The sequence below is a fragment of the Littorina saxatilis genome, linkage group LG17 (genome assembly GCF_037325665.1).
Source record: "Littorina saxatilis isolate snail1 linkage group LG17, US_GU_Lsax_2.0, whole genome shotgun sequence".
Classification (NCBI taxonomy): domain Eukaryota; kingdom Metazoa; phylum Mollusca; class Gastropoda; order Littorinimorpha; family Littorinidae; genus Littorina; species Littorina saxatilis.
This window is the reverse complement of record NC_090261.1, coordinates 1,943,320-1,971,253: the sequence shown is the minus strand read 5'-3', so window position 1 is coordinate 1,971,253 and position 27,934 is coordinate 1,943,320. Positions and strand designations below refer to the sequence as shown.

The 27,934-nt window shown below is 42.0% G+C and overlaps 1 protein-coding gene across 1 annotated transcript in view; it reads right to left on the bottom strand.

The window, feature by feature from the left end:
• LOC138953847 (transcriptional adapter 2-beta-like) overlaps positions 1 to 27,406 on the bottom strand; it is a 31,786-nt gene extending 4,380 nt beyond the window's left edge. The window contains exons 1-16 of the mRNA XM_070325807.1: positions 27,187 to 27,406; positions 27,006 to 27,065; positions 25,941 to 26,041; positions 21,118 to 21,158; positions 20,657 to 20,707; positions 19,063 to 19,119; positions 17,406 to 17,509; positions 16,908 to 16,980; positions 16,257 to 16,416; positions 14,970 to 15,049; positions 14,422 to 14,493; positions 13,356 to 13,420; positions 6,998 to 7,047; positions 5,050 to 5,090; positions 3,758 to 3,846; positions 1,050 to 1,112 (exon numbers count right to left, since the gene is read on the bottom strand). Of these exons, the coding sequence (XP_070181908.1) occupies positions 1,050 to 1,112; positions 3,758 to 3,846; positions 5,050 to 5,090; positions 6,998 to 7,047; positions 13,356 to 13,420; positions 14,422 to 14,493; positions 14,970 to 15,049; positions 16,257 to 16,416; positions 16,908 to 16,980; positions 17,406 to 17,509; positions 19,063 to 19,119; positions 20,657 to 20,707; positions 21,118 to 21,158; positions 25,941 to 26,041; positions 27,006 to 27,065; positions 27,187 to 27,279 (1,200 nt within the window). The 5' untranslated portion in view covers positions 27,280 to 27,406. The remainder of the gene's footprint in view (positions 1 to 1,049; positions 1,113 to 3,757; positions 3,847 to 5,049; positions 5,091 to 6,997; positions 7,048 to 13,355; positions 13,421 to 14,421; positions 14,494 to 14,969; positions 15,050 to 16,256; positions 16,417 to 16,907; positions 16,981 to 17,405; positions 17,510 to 19,062; positions 19,120 to 20,656; positions 20,708 to 21,117; positions 21,159 to 25,940; positions 26,042 to 27,005; positions 27,066 to 27,186) is intronic.
• Between the last annotated feature and the right edge of the window lie 528 nt (positions 27,407 to 27,934).

Sequence of the window (27,934 nt, the reverse complement as noted above, 5' to 3'; positions counted from 1 at the left end):
GAACTGTAAGACAAGGAACAGCAAAGGGTCCATTAGATTGAACTGTAAGACAAGGAACAGCAAAGGGTCCATTAGATTGAAAGGAGACTGTCCTACTGTCAGTACAGAGGGTTTATTAGAAGATGTTACACTACTTTGCATTTCATGAGTCAGGTGAGAGAACATATTGGACGGTCCATCAAAATACATACAATGCAGCCTTCAAGTGAAGTGTGTGCAAGACGTGTAGGTGAAGTGTGATTCTTTCTTTCTTTGGTGTTTAACGTCGTTTTCAACCACGAAGGTTATATCGCGACGGGGAAAGAGGGGAGATGGGATAGAGCCACTTGTCAATTGTTTCTTGTTCACAAAAGCACTAATCAAAAATTTGCTCCAGGGGCTTGCAGGTGAAGTGTGTGCAATACGTGTTGGTGAAGTGTGTGCAAGACATGTTGGTGAAGTGTGTGCAAGACATGTAGGTGAAGTGTGTGCAAGACATGTAGGTGAAGTGTGTGCAAGACATGTTGGTTGGTTGGTTTTGGGGGTTTAATGTCTCTTCAGCAGATGCTAGCTGCTATTCGAGACCGACAAGACATGTTGGTGAAGTGTGTGCAAGACATGTTGGTGAAGTGTGTGCAAGACATGTTGGTGAAGTGTGTGCAAGACATGTTGGTGAAGTGTGTGCAAGACGTGTAGGTGAAGTGTGTGCAAGACATGTTGGTGAAGTGTGTGCAAGACATGTTGGTGAAGTGTGTGCAAGACATGTTGGTGAAGTGTGTGCAAGACATGTAGGTGAAGTGTGTGCAAGACGTGTAGGTGAAGTGTGTGCAAGACATGTAGGTGAAGTGTGTGCAAGACATGTTGGTGAAGTGTGTGCAAGACATGTAGGTGAAGTGTGTGCAAGACGTGTAGGTGAAGTGTGTGCAAGACATGTAGGTGAAGTGTGTGCAAGACATGTAGGTGAAGTGTGTGCAAGACATGTTGGTGAAGTGTGTGCAAGACGTGTTGGTGAAGTGTGTGCAAGACGTGTAGGTGAAGTGTGTGCAAGACATGTAGCGCTGAGCACTGACCTTGATGATGCAGGTCTTGATGGTGTTGTAGTTGGCAGGCAACATATGGATGGAATTGCACAACTGCAATCACAACACAATATTAACCTCCATGTCACACAGTTCCAGCATAACACAACAGCACGGCACCAAACAGCATGAAAACAACTATCCAGCATAACACAACAGCACGGCACCAAACAGCATGAAAACAACTATCCAAAGTGAATATTCGAAGTGATTTAGCTTTACATGTATTATTCAACACTACCAAACCACTAACACCAAAAGGAGATTAAAATTTCTGAGAAATTTCTACTGACACAACCAAATATAAAATGTAAACATAGGGCTCAGCTGTTGATTTCCACAGCGGCCTTATTCTAGGTATGACTGCACAGCAGGTCTACTGGGATTATTACCATTACATGGGTGAAACCTATGAAAATCAAATTGACTGAAAAATTTTTGAGGCAGGGGTCCAAGGGCCGCCCAGGCCCTGGCGGGGTACGGGGCAGGGCCCCGTTAGGGGGTCCAGGGCCGGCCGAAAACGAATTTTTGCATTATACATTGTGATTTTGTGGCCTTTCCTGGCAAAAAAATACACTTTTTGTCACTATCATGCAGGTAAAAAAAATACCTTCAGATTCTAATGATATTGTAAAAAGGGTAAACAAAATCAAAACAATTCACAGAAGTAATCATTTTTCTTTTGTATCTTTTCACACTTGCATCTTCCAACACAACGACACAATTGATAACAATTAACATTGACAACAGCCAATTACTAATGAAATAGAAACTGAACAACTGAACAACTGAAATAAAAGTTCGAAATATTTAATTATAAGAAGCAAACATTGCCAGACAGGCATTGAAATAAATGATGAAACAGAATGTCACACATGCAAACAGCATGATGTAGCACTGCACAAAGTAGCAACTAAGCAGTAGCATCTCTTATAGTGCAAAGTTCTCAAGGAAAAGCACTTGAGTTTCAAGCACCAAACTTATCACACACAGTTTTAGTTTCATGAACTCCAACCAGTCCCATCGCCATTTGTTGGCTAGACCAGCATCAATAAGATCTGTCCATGCGTTTTCCGTCAAAACCGGTATCTTTGTCGCAGAAATCGTGTCACCACTTTGTAATGCCTGCCAAAACGCGAGAACTTTTTTTTTATCGTGATGCAGAGCGAATCCGAAAGCGAAGAAACCTCACCTACAGGTTTTACCGCATAGCAGTTCTAAAACGCGTTCCGCTTAAAAATAAAAAATAAAAAATAAATAATTTTTTTTTTTTTTTTTTTAATAAAAATTGCGGATTGACGGAATTTAATAATAATAATAATAATAATAATAATGCAAACTTTTATAGCGCTATTCTAGAAAATTGTCTACTCTTAGCGCTTTACAATACATACATCGACCAAGCATACTATACACGCACAGGCAAAGAAACCGACCAAACATAACCAACAAACTATACATGCACAGGCAAAGAAAACGACCAAACATACAATACACGCACAGGCAAAAATAACGACCAAACATAAACAAACATACTTTCCGTCAGACTTATTTTCAGATTGACGGATTTCAGTCAATTGACGGGCTACTTTCACCCATGCCATTATACTGGCTTCAACTTTAAGGAAAGCAAAGTAGTCAGACAGGTAAGTGGATACGTATGGGGCGGGGATATAGCTCAGTTGGTAGCGCACTGGATTTGTATTCAGTTGGCCGCTGTCAGCGCGAGTTCGATCCCAGGTTCGGCGGAAATTTATTTCACAGAGTCAACTTTGTGTGCAGACTCTCTTCGGTGTCCGAACCACCCCCCGTGTATACTACATTGGGTTTGCACGTTAAAGATCCCACGATTGACAAAAGGGTCTTTCCTGGCAAAATTGCTTAGGCACAGTTAATAATTGTCTACCATACCCGTGTGACTTGGAATAAGGCCGTGAAAGGTAAATATGACCAAACAAACCGACCAAACATAACCAACAAACTATACATGCACAGGCAAAGAAAACGACCAAACATACAATACACGCACAGGCAAAAATAACGACCAAACATAAACAAACATAATTTCCGTCAGACTTATTTTCAGATTGACGGATTTCAGTCAATTGACGGGCTACTTTCACCCATGCCATTATACTGGCTTCAACTTTAAGGAAAGCAAAGTAGTCAGACAGGTAAGTGGATACGTATGGGGCGGGGATATAGCTCAGTTGGTAGCGCGCTGGATTTGTATTCAGTTGGCCGCTGTCAGCGCGAGTTCGATCCCAGGTTCGGCGGAAATTTATTTCACAGAGTCAACTTTGTGTGCAGACTCTCTTCGGTGTCCGAACCTCCCCCCGTGTACACTACATTGGGTTTGCACGTTAAAGATCCCACGATTGACAAAAGGGTCTTTCCTGGCAAAATTGCATAGGCACAGTTAATAATTGTCTACCATACCCGTGTGACTTGGAATAAGGCCGTGAAAGGTAAATATGCGCCGACATGGCTGCAATCTACTGGCCGTATAAAATTTCATCTCACACGGCATCACTGCAGAGCGCCTAGAACTGTACCCACGGAATATGCGCGATATAAGCCTCATTGATTGTATGTGGTTGCCACATTCAAGTCTTGGTCGCCTTGGGCAATTTCTTGACAATGAGGTCCATCCCTGTAAAATGGAGAAGTGAACAAAAGGTGGGCGAGCCAACACTGACCTTTTTCTCCCTCTCGGACAGCAAGTCATAGCCGGGCATGGTGGCCATTTCCTTGTTGTCTTCCATCGCCTCTTCCTCATCTTTTATATCTGTAACACAACACACGTTGTCATGGCAGTACAACACACGTTGTCATGGCAGTACAGCACACGTTGTCATGGCAACTGTACATGCCTTCACTTCTCACAGCCCCACTAGTTTTAACAAAGTGCTTGTTTCTGACAGCCTTTTATTGTTAACAAAGTGTTTGTTTCTGACAGCCTTTTATTGTTAACAAAGTGCTTGTTTCTGACAGCCTTTTATTGTTAACAAAGTGTTTGTTTCTGACAGCCTTTTATTGTTAACAAAGTGCTTGTTTCTGACAGCCTTTTATTGTTAACAAAGTGCTTGTTTCTGACAGCCTTTTATTGTTAACAAAGTGCTTGTTTCTGACAGCCTTTTATTGTTAACAAAGTGCTTGTTTCTGACAGCCTTTTATTGTTAACAAAGTGCTTGTTTCTGACAGCCTTTTATTGTTAACAAAGTGCTTGTTTCTGACAGCCTTTTATTGTTAACAAATTGTGCAATCCTATCGTCACAGCATTTCTACACAAGGTACTCTATTAGTTGATAGCATCCGGTGTTTAACACAATGCAGACACACCTTTTCCACCTTGACAATACAGTGCAACCTGTCTTCTCTTCATCATACACACATGCAATTCTCTCTTTTCAGCCCCGCTGTCAAATCATTTTCTTCGTGAAGTCTGTACGAGTATGAGCGACTTTTAGTCTGCATTTGGAAATGTAGAAAGTGGGGTAGCTCTGTGAGTGTGCACATGTCTCTTCTGTGCATTGCGTAACTGCATGAGTGTGAGAATGTGCATGCATGCACACAATTGTACATTCTTTCTTTCTTTCTTTATTTGGTGTTTAACGTCGTTTTCAACCACGAAGGTTATATTGCGACGGGGAAAGGGGGGAGATGGGATAGAGCCACTTGTTAATTGTTTCTTGTTCACAAAAGCACTAATCAAAAATTTGCTCCAGGGGCTTGCAACGTAGTACAATGTATTACCTTACTGGGAGAATGCAAGTTTCCAGTACAAAGGACTTAACATTTCTTACATACTGCTTGACTAAAATCTTTACAAACATTGACTATATTCTGTACAAGAAACACTTAACAAGGGTAAAAAGAGAAACAGAATCCGTTAGTCGCCTCTTACGACATGCTGGGGAGCATCGGGTAAATTCTTCCCCCTAACCCGCGGGGGGTAATTGTACATTATGTTAATGAAAATAAAACTTACCGTCGTCGTCGATGAGAATATCTAATTTTTCCACTTTTCCTCTGCAAAGGAAAAACACAACAATAGTAATAAAAGTTTTCATAGCAAGTTTTTTAACAGCTAATATACTGGCCTGCTGCCAATACCATAACTAAAAAGAAAACTCAAGGCTGGTTGTTTCAGGTCTCCTTACAATTACATACACATGAGAAATTTCTCCGACTCTGTGTGGAACTCCCACACTCCCCCTTCACCCTATATTAGCCTTTCTGTAAAACAGGACCTTACTGTACATCATTCCTTCCAGCTACTACATGCACATCAAAATGAATGAACACATGTCTGTACATGCCTGCCTCCAAATAGCAAGAATAATTTAACATGTGGTCACTCAATAAAACTGACCCTAGAAGTAGAACAGTGAAAGATAACTTCTTCTTCTTCTGCGTTTGTGGGCTAAAACTCCCACGTACACTCGTGTTTTGCACGAGTGGAATTTTACGTGTATGACCGTTTTTACCCTGCCATTTAGGCAGCCATACGCCGTTTTCGGAGGAAGCATGCTGGGTATTTTCGTGTTTCTATAACCCACCAAACTCTGACATGGATTACAGGATATTTTTTGTGCGCACTTGGTCTTGTGCTTGCGTGTACACACGGGGGTGTTCGGACACCGAGGAGAGTCTGCACACAAAGTTGACTCTGTGAAATAAATCTCTCGCCGAACGTGGGGATGAACTCACGCTGACAGCGGCCAACTGGATACAAATCCAGCGCGCTACCGACTGAGCTACATCCCCGCCCAAAAGATAACTATTCTGATATGTTGGTTATGTTTCAACTAATTAACCAGAAGACAAAAATCTGTTTTAATATATTGACCATTTCATCTCAAGCATTCTCCCCCCGATAAACTAGTTTCATTAAATTGATTAATACAAAAAATAGCCATAAAAGCAAAACATGAACACAAATAAACATGAAATAAAGTCACAAACAAAGCTGTCGATGGCATTGGCAAACAGAAATTAAACAAGTCGCGTAAGGCGAAATTACTACATTTAGTCAAGCTGTGGAACTCACAGAATGAAACTGAACGCACTGCATTTTTTCACAATGACCGTAGTCCGCCGCTTGTGCAAAACGGAGTGAAACTGATGAGCCTGTTTAGCGCGGTAGTGGTTTCGCTGTGCTGCATAGCACGCTTTTCTGTGCCTCTATTCGTTTTAACTTTCTGAGCGTGTTTTTAATCCAAACATATCATATCTATATGTTTTTGGAATCAGGAACCGACAAGGAATAAGATGTAATTGTTTTTAAAACAATTTAGGAAATTTAATTTTGATCATAATTTTTATATTCTTAATTTTCAGAGATTGTTTTTAATCCAAATATAACATATTAATATGTTTTTGGAATCAGGAAATCATGTAGAATAAGATGAACGTAAATTTGGATCGTTTTATATTAAAAAAAATGTATTACAATTTTCAGATTTTTAATCATTAATTAATTTTTAAGCCACCGAGCTGAAATGCAATACCGAAGCCCGGCCTTCGTCGAAGATTGCTTTACAAAAATTTCAATCAATTTGATTGAAAAATGAGGGTGTGACAGTGCCGCCTCAACATTTACAAAAAGCCGGATATGACGTCATCAAAGACATTCATCGAAAAAATGAAAAAAAAAGTCTGGCGATATCATACCCAGGAACTCTCATGTCAAATTTCATAAAGATCGGTCCAGTAGTTTACTCTGAATCGCTCTACACACACACACAGACACACACACATACACCATGACCCTCGACTCGATTCCCCCTCTATGTTAAAACATTTAGTCAAAACTTGACAGGCAGGCACAAAACACAACGATCCAATCTTTAAACTGAGAAATTGAGATTCCAAGGAAACAGGCATTTAGAAAGGGAAATACATCCCCAGTTATGCGGGAAAAGAGTGAACCTTACTCTGCTTTTTTGGAAACCGTTGAGTTTCGCTTTGGGGTTGACAAGCTGTTCTGCAAAACACAAAGACAGCAAACCATTACAGCTCTACCACACTTACAGTTACACTCTATCTCACTGTCAATCCTGCCAGAGCACACATATGCAAACTGCTAAAAAGTCAGACAATCATGCCGAAATAGCACACCAACATATAAACTAAAGCACACAAAAAAAGCTTTTCCGAACAAAAAAAATTTGAACTTTAACAGTCTGATTAAAAAAATATGATGAGAAATTTACCCTAAAAAAAGAAAGAACAAAAAACAATGAAACCTTTGCACTTGTCCCCTACAGATACAAAACCCCACTTAAGTCTAAGAAAAATGTCTGTCCAGCATAGCCGCAGAGAATTATACACAACATACAGGGTGGGCCATAAAAAGTGTCCACATTTAATTTGTTAATATTTGTCCTGTAAAGTGATATTTTCTTTTCTGTTTCAGATAGAATTTGAGACAAGCATCTTAGAATTCTTTTAAAGCCTGAATGGATCGCATTCCAGTACAGGAAAGGACCAAAATCGTTGAACTTTACTTTGCTACCAATTCTGTGGTTCTCGCCCAGCGCGCTTTTCGGAGAGAGTTCCCTGGCACACACTGTCCATGTGCGAGAACTGTGAAGCGCCTCGTGGATAAATTCAGGAACACTGGTAGTCTCGCAGTGGTGGCTGTATGTGTTCATGGGGCTGATTAGGTGCCCAAAATCTCATGTTTTGTTTGTTGACATGTCCACTCAAATGAAAATGGGCTTTATCGCTGAAGAAAATGAGGTCGAGAACTCCTGGGTTGTTTTCAATTCTTTCAAAAATGCGTTGACTGAATTCTAACCTTTCTCTTTTGTTTGCATCAGTTTGTTGTTGGAGAATTTGTATCTTGTACGGAAACAATCCTAAGTCTTTGTGTATGATCCTTCGTACAGATGTCCTCGAGATACCGACTTCCTGTGACAGCCGCCTTGTTGATTTTCGTGGGGATTCCTGCAAACGGTCCCTTACTGCTTCAATGTTAGCTGGACTTCTAGCAGAAAATGGTCGACCACTATGTCCTTTATTGTTATCTGCGAGACTACCAGTGTTCCTGAATTTATCCACGAGGCGCTTCACAGTTCTCGCACATGGACAGTGTGTGCCAGGGAACTCTCTCCGAAAAGCGCGCTGGGCGAGAACCACAGAATTGGTAGCAAAGTAAAGTTCAACGATTTTGGTCCTTTCCTGTACTGGAATGCGATCCATTCAGTCTTTAAAAGAATTCTAAGATGCTTATCTCAAATTCTATCTGAAACAAAAAAGAAAATATCACTTTACAGGAAAAATATTAACAAATTAAATGTGGACACTTTTTATGGCCCACCCTGTATAACAGGGTATCTTCAGTCAGTTTCACTTTCAGCAACACGTTTTACAAAGCTCTTCATATTGTAACAAAATACCACTTTCAGCAAAATATTAGTGCAGGTGAAATTGCATGTAACTTGACAAATGAAAGCAGAATGACACAAATGTTAATGTTACTCATGCATTTAATTTGCAAATGACAAGACTATAAAAATATAAACAGAAGGAAAGCAAAATATTCCTACTGAATAGGTCTACAAAATTGACATTGATGCCCAAAAAGAAAACAAAGCAACAAAAAGAAACATAAAAAGAACCTAAGATATTGGAGAAAAAACAAAAGTAAGCTACATTACTACAGCAGTCCCTCTCATGAACGGACACCCTTGGGCCATAGCAAAACTGTCCGTACATTGCAGGTGTCCGGTCACGGGAGGGGTGACCACACAACCCCCTCCCCCATACACTCACACAGAGACACACAAACAACAGGATTGAGTCTATGCTAATCACTTCTTGTGGCTACTAAACAATAAACTCCTAATACTTCTTTAAACGTTCTGTAAAAATGATTTGTATGAAAAGTGTTGAAAAGAAGAGATAAAATAAATCCTCAAGGCAGTGAACACACTCACCATGCACTGACATACGAAAGCAGCCACACAAACACAGCACAGAGGAGCGTGTGCAGATGCTTTGCAAGAATAAGCTTGAACCCAGTTTGAATAAATAGCAGCAGATTGAGCTGCATGTCATAATCATGTAATTTATTTTCATCTTGTCTGGCTTTATTGACTGCATGCCGATCATGTGGCATGGCAGTGACTTTTCACTCTTCAGTCGGAAATACACTGTACATAACACAGCTCCCACTCTCCCTCACTAATGCCTACCCCAAGCCGTGACAACTGATGCTTGGAAATTGTGTGGAAGAGTACACCTCTCTATTTCTCTCCAATACTCTTCCTGCTGACATGCAGTGACACCGGACACCCTACAGAGTTTAGCCAGCTACCCCTCCACACCCCCCCCCCTCCCTCTCTCTCTCACTCCCTCCAGCCATGTACTGTTGGGCTGTGGCCAGAGAGGTCAGCTCCAACTGTTCACTCAGAGCAAAACCAGTTGACTGTGTCGTAACTTTTGACACAGCAAGACAACTGAAGGGTTCACAGATTAGGCAACCGACTCACTGGTCAAGGCTGAGGGGAAACAAGAGTATCTTGTCAATGAAAGAGGTTACACACAGACACACGATGCTGAGAACTGTAGCCGGATTTTCACCCTCTTTCGCTCAAGACCTTCATCGACTGTGGTTTCTGTTTTTTTACGTCCAACGGACAAGAATAAAGAGCACAGTGCAGTTTCATGTTGGCATCTTCGCATGTACTCCACTCCTGACCAAAACTACCCCCCCCCCCCCCCCCCCCTCCTGATGGGTACAGGTGCACTCAAGTTACCAGTGACTGTCGTCACGCCATTGCGGCTGTGATCTTTGCACCAAGAGCCGGACTGCTCTGTTATCGATTTTGTTGTGGTGAAAATTTGACGATGGTCTGTCCGTACATTGGAGGTATGACCTGCTGTTGGGACCGAAAATGAGTGTCCGTGTCCACGTTTTGCAGGTGTCCGTTTAAGGGGGGGCAAATATAGAAGGAAAACACTCCGTGCCGAGCAAATGTGTCCGTACATGTCAGGTGTCCGCTCACGCCGGGGGCCGTACATTGCAGGGACTGCTGTACTACATAATATTCACTGTCAAATTCCAATTCCAAAGATGAAGCAAAGCAAGACATGGCAAGGTGTCAGCAAATATATCTCTCCCGGTTGGGATCAGGTGTTTACTCGTAGCGGCACAATTATATTTACACTAGCAACATTAACAGTAACACTAGAGGAACAAAACACAATTGATATTCAGAAATCAAAAACACAATTAAAAAGCAAAACAAAGAAAAAAGAAAAAACAAAGAAAAATATTTAGCAAAATAAAACCTTTTTCATCAATACTAAATGCTATCGTCCAAATGCCAGGGGACTTAATCAAGTGAAATGCTTTATAATTCTCCATGCTAGAACAACCCTGAAATGCCTTAAAGCCATATGATATCTTCTCTGTTCAAACATTTTGCAAGGTAACACAACTGTTTCACACAGACATTTTCAGAATGTCAGTTGAAGATGTCATCTGATTCATCTAAAAGCTGATGATGTGTAGTGTGATACGTTCTCTGCTGAACTAATCAATACGCAGTTTTAAAGGGACAGCATCGGCCTACATTAGTGCTTCTACAGGACACACTAGCCGTTATGTAAAATCTGAATCCTGACTCTCACCAAAACTGGTCACCCGGTTTCACAGTCTGAGTAAACACTGACACACTTTCAGGGTTTGAATTGTACCTGAATGTCTAACTAGGTGGTAACAACTGTTCCTGACTGAAAGACAATCAGAATACATTGGTACTCCTACCAGCACCACAGCAAAGTTGAGAGACCCATTGTACAAGGGAAGCAGAGGGAAATAACAGGGGGAGTATGTGATACAGTGTATACAGTGAGAGGGCAGACAAGCTCGCCAAACTCGGAGCACAGGGAGACCAAACTGCACACAGTCATGACGGGTTTGGAGGGGGGGTAAGAAAACAAACAAAACAAAGACAGGAGACCAAACTGCACACAGTCATGACGGGTTTGGAGGGGGGGTAAGAAAACAAACAAAACAAAGACAGCAAACAGACAAACAAAATCCACCCCAAAATCTTTACAACCTAAACAATCACAAGATTTCAAAAAGAGAACGTTACATCTGTGTTTGACTTTGAACTTGCATTTCTAATAATCTTCAGAAAAGAGAAGACCACTGGAAATACATGCAGAGCAGGTTCTTTCACTCACAAACTGAATGGACATTAAAGCAAAGCACAATATACAGCAGCAACCAAGTGGAGAAAAAGCACCAGCACCATCTACCTTGCACATCCATACTGTTAGTAGTAGTACTCAAAGCTACAGTAAGACCAACCAAAAAACATGTTAGTACTGTTAGAAAATTGTAGCTAAGTCATCTAGGGTGGGTAAAACAGTGTGTGATGTTAGTGTTCAAGGAGACAATATGAAAGAGTTGAGTATATCTATATGTGCACATGCATAGCTTTACAAAGAGTTGAGTATATCTATATGTGCACATGCATAGCTTTACAAAGAGTTGGGTATATCTATATGTGCACATGCATAGCTTTACAAAGAGTTGAGTATATCTATATGTGCACATGCATAGCTTTACAAAGAGGTGAGTATATCTATATGTGCACATGCATAGCTTTACAAAGAGGTGAGTATATCTATATGTGCACATGCATAGCTTTACAAAGAGTTGCTTGCAAGAACCAATGCACAGATTCCATGAGAGATGTTCAGGGATCAGGCAAACACTATCCACACCATGTTTGCATAGTAAGGAATCACACACAATTTTTATTTTAAAGAAAGTGGGAGGGGTGGGAGCGCCCTAACACTAGTGTGATTCCACATGTGGACAATGAGCATGAGAGGACAGCGTGCATTACAACTGATGCAGCAAGTCGTTCTAACACCAGCTTTGAATGTGGTCCACGCCTGGAACACTGGAAGCACTAGCAGTTGGGGTGGAGTGGAGTAGATGGGAGGAGAGTAAGAGAAGGGGGTAGCGGGGAGAGACTAACTCACCTAGGGAAGGGCTGGGGCAGCGGGGAGAGACTAACTCACCTAGGGCAGGGGTAGAGCAGTGGGGGAGATACTAAGGGAACACGATGGGTAGCAGAAAGAGCAGAAAGAGAAGGGTATTGGAATGGGGGGCGAGAGAGAGCAGAAAGAGAAGGGTATTGGAATGGGGGGCGAGAGAGAGCAGAAAGAGAAGGGTATTGGAATGGGGGGCGAGAGAGAGCAGAAAGAGAAGGGTATTGGAATGGGGGGCGAGAGAGAGCAGAAAGAGAAGGGTATTGGAATGGGGGGGCGAGAGAGAAGAGAAAGCTGTGCAGGCCAAGCAGCCAGGAGGGGACACAATGTATGGAGGATTATGCCCACCGCCCTGGCAGGTAAGGACTTTCACCCAGTGTTATGGACACAATGTATGGAGGATTATGCCCACCGCCCTGGCAGGTAAGGACTTTCACCCAGTGTTATGGACACAATGTATGGAGGATTATGCCCACCGCCCTGGCAGGTAAGGACTTTCACCCAGTGTTATGGACACAATGTATGGAGGATTATGCCCACCGCCCTGGCAGGTAAGGACTTTCACCCAGTGTTATGGACACAATGTATGGAGGATTATGCCCACCGCCCTGGCAGGTAAGGACTTTCACCCAGTGTTATGGACACAATGTATGGAGGATTATGCCCACCGCCCTGGCAGGTAAGGACTTTCACCCAGTGTTATGGACACAATGTATGGAGGATTATGCCCACCGCCCTGGCAGGTAAGGACTTTCACCCAGTGTTATGGACACAATGTATGGAGGATTATGCCCACCGCCCTGGCAGGTAAGGACTTTCACCCAGTGTTATGGACACAATGTATGGAGGATTATGCCCACCGCCCTGGCAGGTAAGGACTTTCACCCAGTGTTATGGACACAATGTATGGAGGATTATGCCCACCGCCCTGGCAGGTAAGGACTTTCACCCAGTGTTATGGACACAATGTATGGAGGATTATGCCCACCGCCCTGGCAGGTAAGGACTTTCACCCAGTGTTATGGACACAATGTATGGAGGATTATGCCCACCGCCCTGGCAGGTAAGGACTTTCACCCAGTGTTATGGACACAATGTATGGAGGATTATGCCCACCGCCCTGGCAGGTAAGGACTTTCACCCAGTGTTATGGACACAATGTATGGAGGATTATGCCCACCGCCCTGGCAGGTAAAGACTTTCACCCAGTGTTATGCAGGATGGAAGAGAGGAAGGAATGGAGGAACAAGCGGTGAAGCGCACACAACTCACCAGCTTTTTCCTATTCTCCTTCCGTTTCTCTCGCTTGAACTTCTCTTCCTCAAACTCCTCAACATCTGGAGAACAGCACACAGTCAAACATCCGTCACTCAAACAACCACGGTACATGGCTCTCTTTACTTTCATTGTGCTTTTGGAATTGGGTAAAAAGTGAAGCAGTAAAAGTCACTGACAGCAATTCTGTCATGCCCGGCTTGCGAGTCCACTATCTAAATGCCTTAGAACATGAAAAGAGGGTTGTTTTACCTTTCGGGGTAAAATATCTCAATGTTCTTTGAACACTTGAAACAGTCCACCTGTCAGCTACAATACCGTAGATCAATAATCTTGAGTACCGTTATAACTGGAACATTGCTCTGCTAATGCTAAAACATCTGGTTATTCAAAGTCAGTTTAGATAAGTGGTTAGAGAATAGCAGAAAATAAGACTGTTTGTTTACATCTAAGAGTAAGACTACCTAAATCAGGTCCTGTGAAAACCAGCCACAAGAGAGAGTGAAGGAGGAAAACCTCTGCAGCAGTGAGATGCTGGTAAAGAATAGCAGCGTACAAACTCTAACAGTAACCTGATCCCTAGCTCCCCCCCCCCCCCCCCCCCCCCCCCCCAAAAGAGCAGTTGTAACAAAGCACATGAGGTTGATTTCTCCATAGCAAATGAGGACAGCGAGGGTTGACAGTGAAATAAGGGTGGGGGCAGCCAGCAAGCTATCACTACAATCACAGGGTACCAGCCAATCACTGGGAGTTGTTCTGCAACAATAACACTGCAGTGTGCATCCCCACACAAAATGGGTCTCCGTACTTTGCTAAGCTTTATCATATTCCAGAATCAAACTGTTGCTAACTTACTTCTCTACTGCTATGTTTTTTAAGGTTTCATCCAACAAAATGTGCCACAAGAATGGACTGCAGTAAAGTGCAAATGAAAAAGAGAAAAGTTCTCCACTTAAAATGACAGAAATCTCAAACAGAAGAAACTGAAGATAAGTAACAAAGTAACTTAAAAGAAACAAAAAAAGGGGTGCTGTCCAAACTAAGCAAAGTGTGAATAGCTTACCGCTTAAAATTGTAACCCCTTGCTTGCGTAGTTCTGACATATCTGTGATTTTGGCTTTTTCTTCCTTTTCCTCTGCAACAGGCGAAACAAAGAGATTAATACCAAGACCTGGAAATTCAACATTATGCAAGGAAAATTAGATTTGACATCATACAAAAAGGCAATACATGTACTCGCAAAAAATAAAAACGTAAATTATATATATATTGAAACTTTTGTTGCCAACAAAGGTATCTGTTTACACTACATAAAGCGATTTTCTGTAAAGTGTCCTTCCCAAACACAACCTTCTGCAGCACATCAGCGAGGCTGTTCATTACTTATTTCATTGTCATAATTTCTGACAAACTATGGCATCCTATCAGCTCGACACACCACTCCCATTTATTTCTACGAGCAAAACTGTTAAACTCTTCAAACTTTATTCTAAGTTTATCTTGGTATTTTGGCATGGACACCCTTTGGCTTCCCAATTAAAGCTCATGAAGGCTTGTCCCCGCTTTTAAGCAGACAGGAACGTTTAAAACAAAGGAGGAATAGTCACTCACTCAGTAAGCCATCTTGTAACCTCTCCACGTCTTCACTCATCTGGAATGGAGTGAACACCTTCATCTTCTCCACAAACTCCCTGCACAAGCAACACCACACTCTGTCAATACACATTCAGGGACAATAACAGATATACAGGCAATCTTTATTTGGTGTTTAACGTCGTTTTCAACCACGAAGGTTATTTCGCGACGGGGAAAGGGGGGGGAGATGGGATAGAGCCACTTGTTAATTGTTTCTTGTTCACAAAAGCACTAATCAAAAAATTGCTCCAGGGGCTTGCAACGTAGTACAATATATTACCTTACTGGGAGAATGCAAGTTTCCAGTACAAAGGACTTAACATTTCTTACATACTGCTTGACTAAAATCTTTACAAACATTGACTATATTCTATACAAGAAACACTTAACAAGGGTAAAAGGAGAAACAGAATCCGTTAGTCACCTCTTACGACATGCTGGGGAGCATCGGGTAAATTCTTCCCCCTAACCCGCGGGGGGTAGATATACAGGCAACACCACACTAGTTCAACACTCATACAGGCAACACCACATTTAGACAACACCACATTTAGACAACACTCATATAATCACAGATCTATAGACAACACCACATTGTCAACGCTCACTCAGGGACAATAACGGAAAATAACAATTGCACAACCAACATCACGCTCTGTCAAGACATCCTACATGTCAAAACTATGGACCTGTCAACAGGGCAGGGGTCAGACAAATCAGACACATCCAAAACTATGGACCTGTCCACAGGGCAGGGGTCAGACAAGTGAGACACATCCAAAACTATGGACCTGTCCACAGGGCAGGGGTCAGACAAATCAGACACATCCAAAACTATGGACCTGTCCACAGGGCAGGGGTCAGACAAATGAGACACATCCAAAACTATGGACCTGTCCACAGGGCAGGGGTCAGACAAATGAGACACATCCAAAACTATGGACCTGTCCACAGGGCAGGGGTCAGACAAATGAGACACATCCAAAACTATGGACCTGTCCACAGGGCAGGGGTCTGACAAATCAGACACATCCAAAACTATGGACCTGTCCACAGGGCAGGGGTCAGACAAATCAGACACATCCAAAAGGATGCATCAATTACAGAACAAGGCCTGAGAACAACACTTTAGCAGTCATACAATTTCCATCATATTTTAAAAGGGAAATGTCTGAAATAGACACAAATGCCTAAAATGCTCTGTGCTCAGCCGTCCAGCATAATTACAGACAAGTTATCATCAGTCAGCAGCCGAAAACTGACCTGTCCTCCTTGGCAAACTTGCGCTTGGGGTTGGGCGTCTTGCAGTTCTTGTTGGGGATGACAGACGTGGAGATGAGGCTGTGGGTGCGTGCTATTCGCTTCCGTCTGTCACGCTCGCGTAACCTCACCCGGTACTTGCCAATACACGATAGCTTTACACCTGCAGGAAAGAAACCACATACGTTACTGTCAGCCTCAACAGCATTGCTGAAACATTCTACAAACTGACAACGCTATGCAAGCACATATTCAATACAATTGTTCAATCTGCTAAACAGAAGTCTACTTCCCACCCCTAAGCTATCAACATCAACAGACAGAGACAAGTTCCTCGCTGTGAACCATCTAGCTTCTCCTGAGACTAACTTTAGAATGTATCAAAGCTTGTGGGGAGTTGGGGGTCAGATATTTAAAGAACAGATCATGTCACACCACAAACATAGCCTCCATGGCAAATATATTCAAAGTCGTCACCATAACTTAGGCAACTACTGGCAGCAAGGAAAACTCTTCGATTTTGTAATCGTAACAGTCAGTCATGACAGTACAGTAATTGTTATTGATCTAATGTTTATTTCAAAATGGCTACAATCCTTAAGAAATATGTCACAATAAATCACTGTGTACACCAGAGAAATAAAAAGGACGTACTGAGATCAAGGTCGTCATCCTCAGCGTTGATAGCCAGGCCGCTGACTAGAGTTTCTGCCTCGTTGTCGTACTCCTGAAACGTAGAGAAGACAACAATGATGGACTCTGTCTCACAATCACACTTGACTGCTGCTGTCTTACTCTGACTCCGCTGTCTTGGGTGGAAGAAAACTCCGTCAAAGGACATAGTCTAAATACCAGCAACTCACTTACTTCTTACCCCTTGGAACCACAGTCTTGATCACTTTTTTTCTGATTTCATGACTCAGCAATTAAAGTCCAAGAAACTGACAAAACCTCCGAACCTTTCCATGTTTTCTCCAATCTTTTAATAACATTGACATTCAAGTTCTCCTGACATTATCCAAATCTAGGAGCCCTGAAAAATCAGCCCAGCACATGACACAAGCAGATCCCAATTTTAAACTTCACTGGCCAAAGGACCAAAGAGACGGGTGAAATGCAAAGTGCATGCTACATAACAAGTACACTGCTCACCCTCTCAAAGTCATCTCTGAGCGGCATGTAGCCCAGCTCCTGTTGCTCCTGTAGGGACAACTCCAGGGGAGGCAGGGGGGTGGTGATGCTGGGTGACAGGGGTCCTGCAACACACAACCACTTTTAAATACCAAGACACATACAGTGACAGGGGTCCTGCAACACACAACCACTTTTAGATACCAAGACACATACAGTGACAGGGGTCCTGCAACACACAACCACTTTTAGATACCAAGACACATACAGTGACAGGGGTCCTGCAACACACAACCACTTTTAGATACCAAGACACATACAGTGACAGGGGTCCTGCAACACACAACCACTTTTAGATACCAAGACACATACAGTGACAGGGGTCCTGCAACACACAACCACTTTTAGATACAAGACACATACAGTGACAGGGGTCCTGCAACACACAACCACTTTTAGATACCAACACACATACAGTGACAGGGGTCCTGCAACACACAACCACTTTTCAATACCAAGACACATACAGTGACAGGGGTCCGGCAACACACAACCACTTTTCAATACCAAGACACATACAGTGACAGGGGTCCGGCAACACACAACCACTTTTCAATACCAAGACACATACAGTGACAGGGGTCCTGCAACACACAACCACTTTTAGATACCAAGACACATACAGTGACAGGGGTCCTGGAACACACAACCACTTTTAAATACCAAGACACATACAGTGACAGGGGTCCGGCAACACACAACCACTTTTAAATACCAACACACATACAGTGACAGGGGTCCTGCAACACACAACCACTTTTAAATACCAAGACACATACAGTGACAGGGGTCCTGCAACACACAACCACTTTTAGATACCAAGACACATACACAACCACTTTTAAATACCAAGACACATACAGTGACAGGGGTCCTGCAACACACAACCACTTTTAGATACCAAGACACATACAGTGACAGGGGTCCTGCAACACACAACCACTTTTAAATACCAAGACACATACAGTGACAGGGGTCCTGGAACACACAACCACTTTTAAATACCAAGACACATACAGTGACAGGGGTCCTGCAACACACAACCACTTTTAGATACCAAGACACATACAGTGACAGGGGTCCTGCAACACACAACCACTTTTAAATACCAAGACACATACAGTGACAGGGGTCCTGGAACACACAACCACTTTTAAATACCAAGACACATACAGTGACAGGGGTCCTGCAACACACAACCACTTTTAAATACCAACACACATACACACAACCACTTTTAAATACCAAGACACATACACACGCACAGGAACACATCCAGTACCAGGGGAAACAGGTGATGTGTGGAGGTAATGCACCATCGGCGCATACAATCTGAAAATGATTCATAAGACTTCCACTCAGCGGGTGAAACACACTGAAAGAGCACATTGAAGTTACGTAGCACCGCGCACAATTTACAGTGTTAGGATTTGGACTAAATAAAAGCAAAAGCGCGCATCAAATCGAGCACACACACAATTAGATAACAGAATAGGCAACTTACAGATGCAGTTAACTTGAACTTGAAGCTGAAAGTAAAACTAAAAGCATAGGGACACACACTCCACAGCTCAATGATGAATATCGGTAGCAGAAGCAAAAAGACATCATTTCTTACCTCCTTCAGGACAGGAATGATCGGTCACCCGGCTGGTAGATTCTGATGGAAAAGTCGCTGCACAACAAATGATCACAGTAATAACACACAGTAGCCACATACATTCTAATCCATCAAAAACGACATAAAAAAAACATGATTTACACTAGGCTTGACATTGCTGAGTGTTTCTGAAATGTTTACATTACATGTGGGAATAGAGAAGATAAACCATGACCAGTATCTCACTCAAAATGAACAGTGAACTTGGAACATAAACTGATTGCTGTGGCAATGACATGAAATTTTGAAATTAATGGTTGAATGACAAGAAACACACCATTTTAAAGAGATCAACATTCTGAGCACATAGCAATTTGTTTTATTTAAATCGGTGCAGTAGTTCTCGAGATATGGTCATTTTAGTTCAAAATCACTTTGCTTTGAGCGAGCCGAGATCGCAACCTCTTCAGAGACGAGTTGCCCAGAGCGGCTCGCCACGGGTCGCCCGCAGTGCGAATGACAGAAAGCCGTTTCTTAGGGCAGTGCAGGAAAGCGCTCGCGAAGCACTCGGCGAGCGGCTTTGGTATATGCTCGCCCACTGCGCGCCGCGTAATCCAAGATGGCGGCGGTGTTTACACTGCGATGCCGTGTAGCGTGTTGCGATCTTTTCGGCATGGTTTTCTACGTAACCCGAGGAATCCACCGCTTTTCAAGGTTCAGGGACTACCCCAGCTAAATTTTCCATCATGACTACGTTATCTTTGACGATTTCACTGACCGAATCGTCTACTAGTTTAAGAAGTACAACTTTTTTCATATCTCGCAGCAATCGTGCTTTCTTCGTCGCCATCGTGAAGCGATTTGCCTCGTTGTGAGCCCGTTGCATAGACCAATCCAGAGCGACTTTTCTCTGAGCGGGCTATTGTGATTCTGAGCAACGCATGGCAGGCTTTTGATCGGCCGAGTTTCGCATTTTTCGGGTCCAGTTTTGCGCAGCATAATTGTTGGGAATAAGTCATTTCTCGCTCGATTCTTTTGATTTTTGGCTTAAATGAAACAGAAGTTAATGTTTTATAAACTGCATTTCAACCGTGTATGCCGATGGAAGTTTTCAGACCAAATGTTAGTGAAACTCACACGAGTAATATTCACAGACATGCTGGCGGAGATGTAGCTTCCGGTGGTTCGCGGTTTCTTGTATGGGAAAGATGTAAGGCTTTCTCTGATTGGTTGCAAAATATCCCAGCCCTCCAATGAAAATTACGGTATTCCGAGCAGTTTGAAATGAACTGGTCGTCTGCTAAGAGCGACGCGAAAATGGCCGCGAGAGGCAGTGAAGACGAACACACACTTTCACACTCAAAATATTCCAAAACACATCTTTTATTAATTTCATACAGTAAACTTTGTTTTTGAATCATTTCTTTATTCATTCCTTTTTTATTTGATACATAATATGTGACTCACAAACATCAATTATGCCAATTATTTTTCACTCGAAGTGAGAAAAAAAGTGCCTTTTCACTGTGTCCTCAGTTGACGCTGGGCGATGTGGCAATGCTAGTGGTAACTAAACAGGAAAACTACTGTATAGCATCTAACAGTAACATACCTTTTCCAATGTTTCCATGGATGTAATACTGGACGTAATGCTCCTCGCATTCTAAAAACAGAGAAGATAATACATTAGCAACAATATCATGCACCAAATACTGCTGAGCAATGAAAAGTGAAATAATGATAATCATAAAAATCATTAACGACAATAACAGCCTACCTCAAAAGGCAGCCCTTAATTCAGCCCGAAGTCGACTTCGCGAAGTCTTTTTACCGAAAACTCAGTACTTTGCCAAGTATACTTCGTGTAGTTGTCTTCGCCCAGTTATTAGTTAAGGACAGGCTTTACAAGTTGCTCATCTATTAGCACCTTTCTCTGTATCTTGTTAAAACTCTATCATTGCCTATGCACAGAGAAAAGATCAAGATTCAGCAAAGTTGGGACTGTTGCAATCAGATATATCTGTCCGAGTGCAATATCACGCAACGCAGTGTGCAAAGCCACAGACTCCTCACCTGTTTCTGTCCGTGTCTCCACATGACCCGCAACATCACTCCTGCAAAATAAGGACAGGGGTCAAGCTTTATTGACATAGACTCTTAACACAACAAACACATATTCTATCTTTGATGCCCAAAACCATAAGCACTGAAATTATCAGATGTTAAAAATTGTTAAACCATGAATGTTACACACCCACGACTCACTCTCACAACATTCACTGAAATTCAGTGATTCACACAAACAAAGCAACATTTATAATTAAAAGAACCATTGTACGAAATGTTAGGCACAGTGAATGAGTGATGGAATTGAAAACCTCACATAACTCGCAGTTCTGACACAGACCTTAAATGTGTGGAACTTTCTACTTTGGTTCAGACATTATTAATTCATTGTTACAAGAACCATGAGGTTTGCCTTTGAGCTTGATAGTCAAGCAAAGTTTAACTTTGAGTTTGATCATGCCAATGTAACAACTAACAGTGCTTCAAGTTCAACCTAAACAACTGAAACTGAATGCAGAGATTTCACATTCAAGTTAGTTTTGTGCAAAATGTGTGTGATTCCCTTACCACCAGGAAATGCAGATGGCACTATTAGTATTACTGGTTCAGAAAGTGCGTCCCCCGGAAACACACCCACTTTGCATCAAAACAGTCGGAGTAACATGGTTTCAACAACACTTCCATACTCTGACAGTGACACCATGTTTTTAAAGTGAAAACTGAAATCAAACTAGTTTTGCATTTAGAAGACACCCGTCATCACCTGAAGTCCCGGTGTACTAATCACAAGTTTCTGCTGGGCCCAAACATGGAAGCAAAATCTCAGTTTATGTCCATGTTGCCCTTATCCGTCTCCCTTTAAACCATCTAATCTTTAAATGTCATGCCATCTGGTTACAAAAACGTTGCTTTCAATTTTCATGCTGTGCATTCATGCCATCTAGGCAAAAAAAAGTTGCTTTCATGCCATCTACTGATCTAGTCAAAAAAGGTTGCCCTCAGTTGAGTCATGTTTGGTTGTAGCATGTAAGTGAATGGGAAAAGCAAACTATCTCTTCTTTATTTCTTTACTAGGCTGTCACTATAACTATTAGGGGTTTAATTAGAGGCTGTCACTATAACTATTAGGGGTTTAATTAGAGGCTGTCACTATAACTATTAGGGGTTTAATTAGAGGCTGTCACTATAACTATTAGGGGTTTAATTAGAGGCTGTCACTATAACTATTAGGGGTTTAATTAGAGGCTGTCACTATAACTATTAGGGGTTTAATTAGAGGCTGTCACTATAACTATTAGGGGTTTAATTAGAGGCTGTCACTATAACTATTAGGGGTTTAATTAGAGGCTGTCACTATAACTATTAGGGGTTTAATTAGAGGCTGTCACTATAACTATTAGGGGTTTAATTAGAGGCTGTCACTATAACTATTAGGGGTTTAATTAGAGGCTGTCACTATAACTATTAGGGGTTTAATTAGAGGCTGTCACTATAACTATTAGGGGTTTAATTAGAGGCTGTCACTATAACTATTAGGGGTTTAATTAGAGGCTGTCACTATAACTATTAGGGGTTTAATTAGAGGCTGTCACTATAACTATTAGGGGTTTAATTAGAGGCTGTCACTATAACTATTAGGGGTTTAATTAGAGGCTGTCACTATAACTATTAGGGGTTTAATTAGAGGCTGTCACTATAACTATTAGGGGTTTAATTAGAGGCTGAACAGATGATGCAAAGTTGTGTCCATGTGCAGTGAGTGGAGTGACCGAACGAGTCTGACAAAGCTGGACATGTGCAGTGAGTGGAGTGACCGAACGAGTCTGACAAAGCTGGACATGGAGAAAGTTTAGATCACTACACTGGTAAGCAAAATGCCACGGATTATTGACAAAGTGGAGAAATAGTCAATATTGAGGTCTGCCTTTTGACGTCCCATGAATTCATGAGTATGTGCCCTTGGCGGCCGAATCAGCGACATATGAGTCTTTTATGACTGTCGTAAACATTGTATTGGTTCTTTTTGTTAGCACACCTGGCGACTATCTCTTAAGCCCGCTACTAACTACAGCCGAACCACGCCAAACTAGTTCGGCGAATGTTCGGCGACGTCATCAAATCAGGGGATTTCCCTATTTTTGGGTTGCAGCGGTACGGTTCGCCAATACAATCCTGCAAACGTTCGGCGTGTCATTGGCGAACTGACTTTTCATTGGTTGAATATTTCTGTATCTCCATCCTTGAACTTAGTTGAAGAGTGACGATACGTAGAGGTTACATGCCGAGTCTCAGTGATTATTAAAAATAATGGTCGAAGTTGGCGGATCATGAAAAATGCGAGCTTTAGCGAGCTTTTTCATGACCGCGAACTGAGACCATTATTTTTTATAATCACTGAGACGAGGTGTGTAACCTCTTTATTCCTCCTTTCTTCAGTTATTCAAAGAAAAGAGGAGTTTTTTTGCGAAAGTTTGATCGAATCCTATTCACTCACTCACTGTGGCAAATACCTGCGCAGGCGATCGATTAATGCGCGGTTGTATAGTTCCGTGCAAATCATTCCATTCTGTTAACACTTCTTGTCAGTTTTCCTATTTTGGACTAAAATCAAATACACAGATATGCTGTTATTCTGCTGTGGCGGCAAAGGCAGATATTGTGTGTTCTGTATATGTTTTGGTATCGCTTAGGATAATCATAATGTTCTTTCGTCAAATGGGACTAGCAGACGAACTTTTGCACCCGTGTTCTAACGTTAAAAACTGTATGAAGTTCAGTTTTCTGGGGAAAATAGTGTAAGAAACCGCTTTATGTTGTTTAAATTGATGAGATGTGTTCATTTGGTTGCGTGTGATCTGTTTATTAAATGAAATATTGTTGAAAACTGACCGTCGGATTGCAGTCTGTTGTCGAAGAAACTGAGTGAAAAGAAATTTGAAAGGGGAACTACTCTTGTCGCTAGATAAAGTATGAGAGTTACTTGCCTTGGGAATTTGCTTGTGATGAACGTTTGTGCACGGCAGATCTAGATTCAGAAAACAACCAAACTCATGGATTTTATATAGAGATTCATGTGTTCAAGCCTGTAGTTGTTAATTTAAATGCGGTATGTTTGTATTGTTTGCTCCAGAGATGTATGCTTCGTACATTAGAGCGTTCGGAACTTTTCAGTCGCAAAAGTAGTACTGAAGCAGAACAGCTTCTCAACCCATTTCGCTATCGAGGATTCAGGCTGTTGCTGGGTCGTTATTTGTTTGGTTGCTGGGTGTTTATCGAACAAGAAGAGCAAACGCTCGATCGAGTCACTTTCGCAGTTCTGAATATTATATGAGGCATCAGATGGACAGGAAGAAATTGCTATTCACAACACAATGAGTCACGTTCACATAAAATTTGAGCCCGGTCACTTTTATAGTTTCCGAGAAAAGCCCAACGTTAAGTTGTGTGTTGCCGAACAGAAAAGGCTAGTTATCTCCCTTGTTTTTCTGATAACGTTCGTAAAAGGCTACAGATGTAAATACTTTGATGTAAAGAATAATCCTACAAAGTTTCAATCACATCCGATGAACTTTGTCAAAGATATAAAATGTCTAATTTTTCCTTTGACGCTGACCTGTGACCTTGAAAAAGGTCAAAGGTCAACGAAACCATCGTTAAAGTGTAGAGGTCATTGGAGGTCACGACTAAACAAAATATGAGCCCGATCGCTTTGATAGTTTCCGAGAAAAGATATAAAATGTCTAATTTTTCCTTTGACGCTGACCTGTGACCTTGAAAAAGGTCAAAGGTCAACGAAACCATCGTTAAAGTGTAGAGGTCATTGGAGGTCACGACTAAACAAAATATGAGCCCGATCGCTTTGATAGTTTCCGAGAAAAGTCCAACGTTAAGGTGGTGTCTACGGACGTCCGGCCGGACGGCCGGCCGGACAAACTAACACTGACCGATTACATAGAGTCACTTTTTCTCAAGTGACTCAAAAATAACTAGCTCTACAAGTTTACAGAGGTAAAGAAGCAGAGGGGGGAATAATGACGGCTATAACGCTGTCAACAGGGTCCCCACTGGTTTTTAGAAACAAAATTCCATGACTTTTCCATGAGCCTCAACAACATTTTCCATGACTAGATCCACAGGTCGCCATTTCCGAACACGCAAACTTTTTACGTCTTGTCACTGCCAGTTTTGACACTGGCTTGCTTTGCACTGAATTTGAGTCAGTTTCTATGCAGTGTCTCTTCGACAAGCAAGTCAAGCATTTGCTACGCAGTCAGATTATCGGTAATGTTTGCTGGTCCTGTCATTTCACTAAACTGGACCAGCCACTGTTTGTATCCATCTGCACTTTCGTAAATTCTGTTTCGTAACCGTCACTGACACTGTGACTTGACGAACTGTCATTTTTTTCACCGCGATACACAGTTCATTGCGAAGATCTTCCTTGGTAATTCGTTCCAATTCCGCATACTTTTTGTTGTCAAGAAACAACTCGAAAGAAAGCTGGCGTGCTAAAGGTTAATTTTTTTTCTTTCTTATTTTTGTTAAATTCCATGACTTTCCATGACTTGAATTGAAATTCCATGACTTTCCAGGCCTGGAAAATTAAAAATCAAATTCCATGACTTTCCAGGTTTTCCACGACCTGTACGAACCCTGTGTCAACCGATCACGAGTCTTCTCACGTAATATTTCTTGATCATATGACCGGTATCGTCGATACATTCCGCCGCTAGTTAGTACACCGAACCAGGCACGGTGTAACGTTGGCGACCTAGTTCGGCTGTAGTTAGTAGCGGGCTTTAACGACAGACCTTGATATCAAGACTTACCAGTTTCCAAAGCCATACTGCTCAACTGCATCCAGCAACATGTGTTCTTCCGCAAGGCTCCATGGCTTCTCAAGCTCAAAGGCTGCTGGTCCCCCCACATGCTGGCGTGCACAAAATAAGCACAAGTGAGCAACATACTACATAGCAACCATGTTTTCAAGAACTCCACTAACATGCATGCTGGAAATGGATAATCGGTAATGTTGGACTTTAGCGTGTAAAATTCATACCTCATAATTCAGAGGCACTTAAGCCTCAAAATTTGCAGAACCTGCACTTGTATTTGTAAACATAACAAGTCATTCTAGATCCTTTTGCAGTCACGGAATGAACTGTACGAACGCATTTTGTTTACATGCGTCAAAGAAGAGATTATCCGAGGTAAGCCGACAGGGGAGGCAACAGTCGTGTAAGTGATGTCCCTTGGTTCACAATGTATGCATTTCCGCCGATCAAACAACCAAATAAATTAATCATGGTTAAGTTTGGAGCTCAATCCGTCAATTAATTTCACAACAAATCAGTGTTCTTTGGCTTGATTACAGGGACTTGTAGTTGTATCAAAAATAAGTTTAAGAATGCCACCGGATTCATAGCTAAAGTTCAACATTACCGGATAATCTACCAAATGTACACCACTGAAACACAAACAGCTCTGGCACAAATTTCAAGTACTAGTCTACACTAGATCAGTAGATGCAAGTATGCACATTAATTCAGTGATTCACTGGTGCAAATTCACCAAAATGACACTAACAGTTGTGCAGCTCATGGCAAATGTGACCCTGTGGAACAGAAGCTTCAAATATTAGTCATTTTGGTCTCTATTTGGTGGGATGTAATGGCAATGCGGGTAGGGGGAATATAATTTCCTCTCACCAAAAGATAGCGAAACCACGTGCAGTAAAGCAATTTCCGAAAATCTATTTTTGGTTTATTTTCATTGGTCAAAAATACCCACGCTAACTCCGATTGGTCCAATAGTGGAATAGACGATGCTATTTCACCCAAAATAGGGGTGTCGGTGAAATATAGGTCACTAGCAAGCAACACAAGATGTCTTACCCCGACACGGTATTTGTGCTCCTTTTTGTGTGGGCCACTCTCCACTCCACACGAAAAGCACTGAAATACATAGAAAGCGTTAATTTGAAATAAACCAAACAAACCTCACAGGAAATACACTCGCGAAGCTATCAAGATGAAAAAGAAACCAAAATGGCTACCAATCTGACGTCACACTTGCCTGTAAACAAAGGTCAAACTCCGTGCATTCTACACATCGGATGAGTAAGCCAGTAATGTCGCGCTGGCAATAGCCACAAAGGTCTTTGGCCATCACCTATGGGCGCATTAAAATCCGAAGAATACGGTGCTTGATCAATATTTGACTAAATTTGTAAGAAAGAGCAGCATTTCGCCGCTAATTCAGCCACACACTCTTTTGTTACTCCTGGCCAGACGACTTGACGTCACAATTTCCCATAAGTCGATGCACATCCGGTGTTCTAAAAACAGATTCGGCGTGGCTTCAAGGCTGGACACGCGACGTGCCTGATCCGAGCTAGCTCGACAAACGAACCCGAACATTTTTGTCGGCGGTCGGAAAACACATAGCGGAAAACTACGTACATGCTTTGCCCCGCGTTGCCCTATTCATCGCGTAATAAAGCATGTGCTACATTTATTTTTTTCCGAAATCTACTGCTACTGATGTAAGCCCCGCCCCCTTGTCCTCAAAAACGAGGAAGTTCTATAAAAGTTTTTCGGACAAATCTCAAAGACTAAATAAATTTTAAAGAATCACGAGCTTATTTACAGCATGCTACGTTTCAAAGAAAGTGGCACAGACTAGCAAGAACGTTAAATAATAGCCTTTTCCTTTTTTTTCCCCCCCGAGATGCTTTATACACAGTCCAGCATCCACATTATCTCGAATCTTGATCTCCTGCATTTTCTTCAAAAGAGGAAGTCGGGATAACAATTGTTGCATT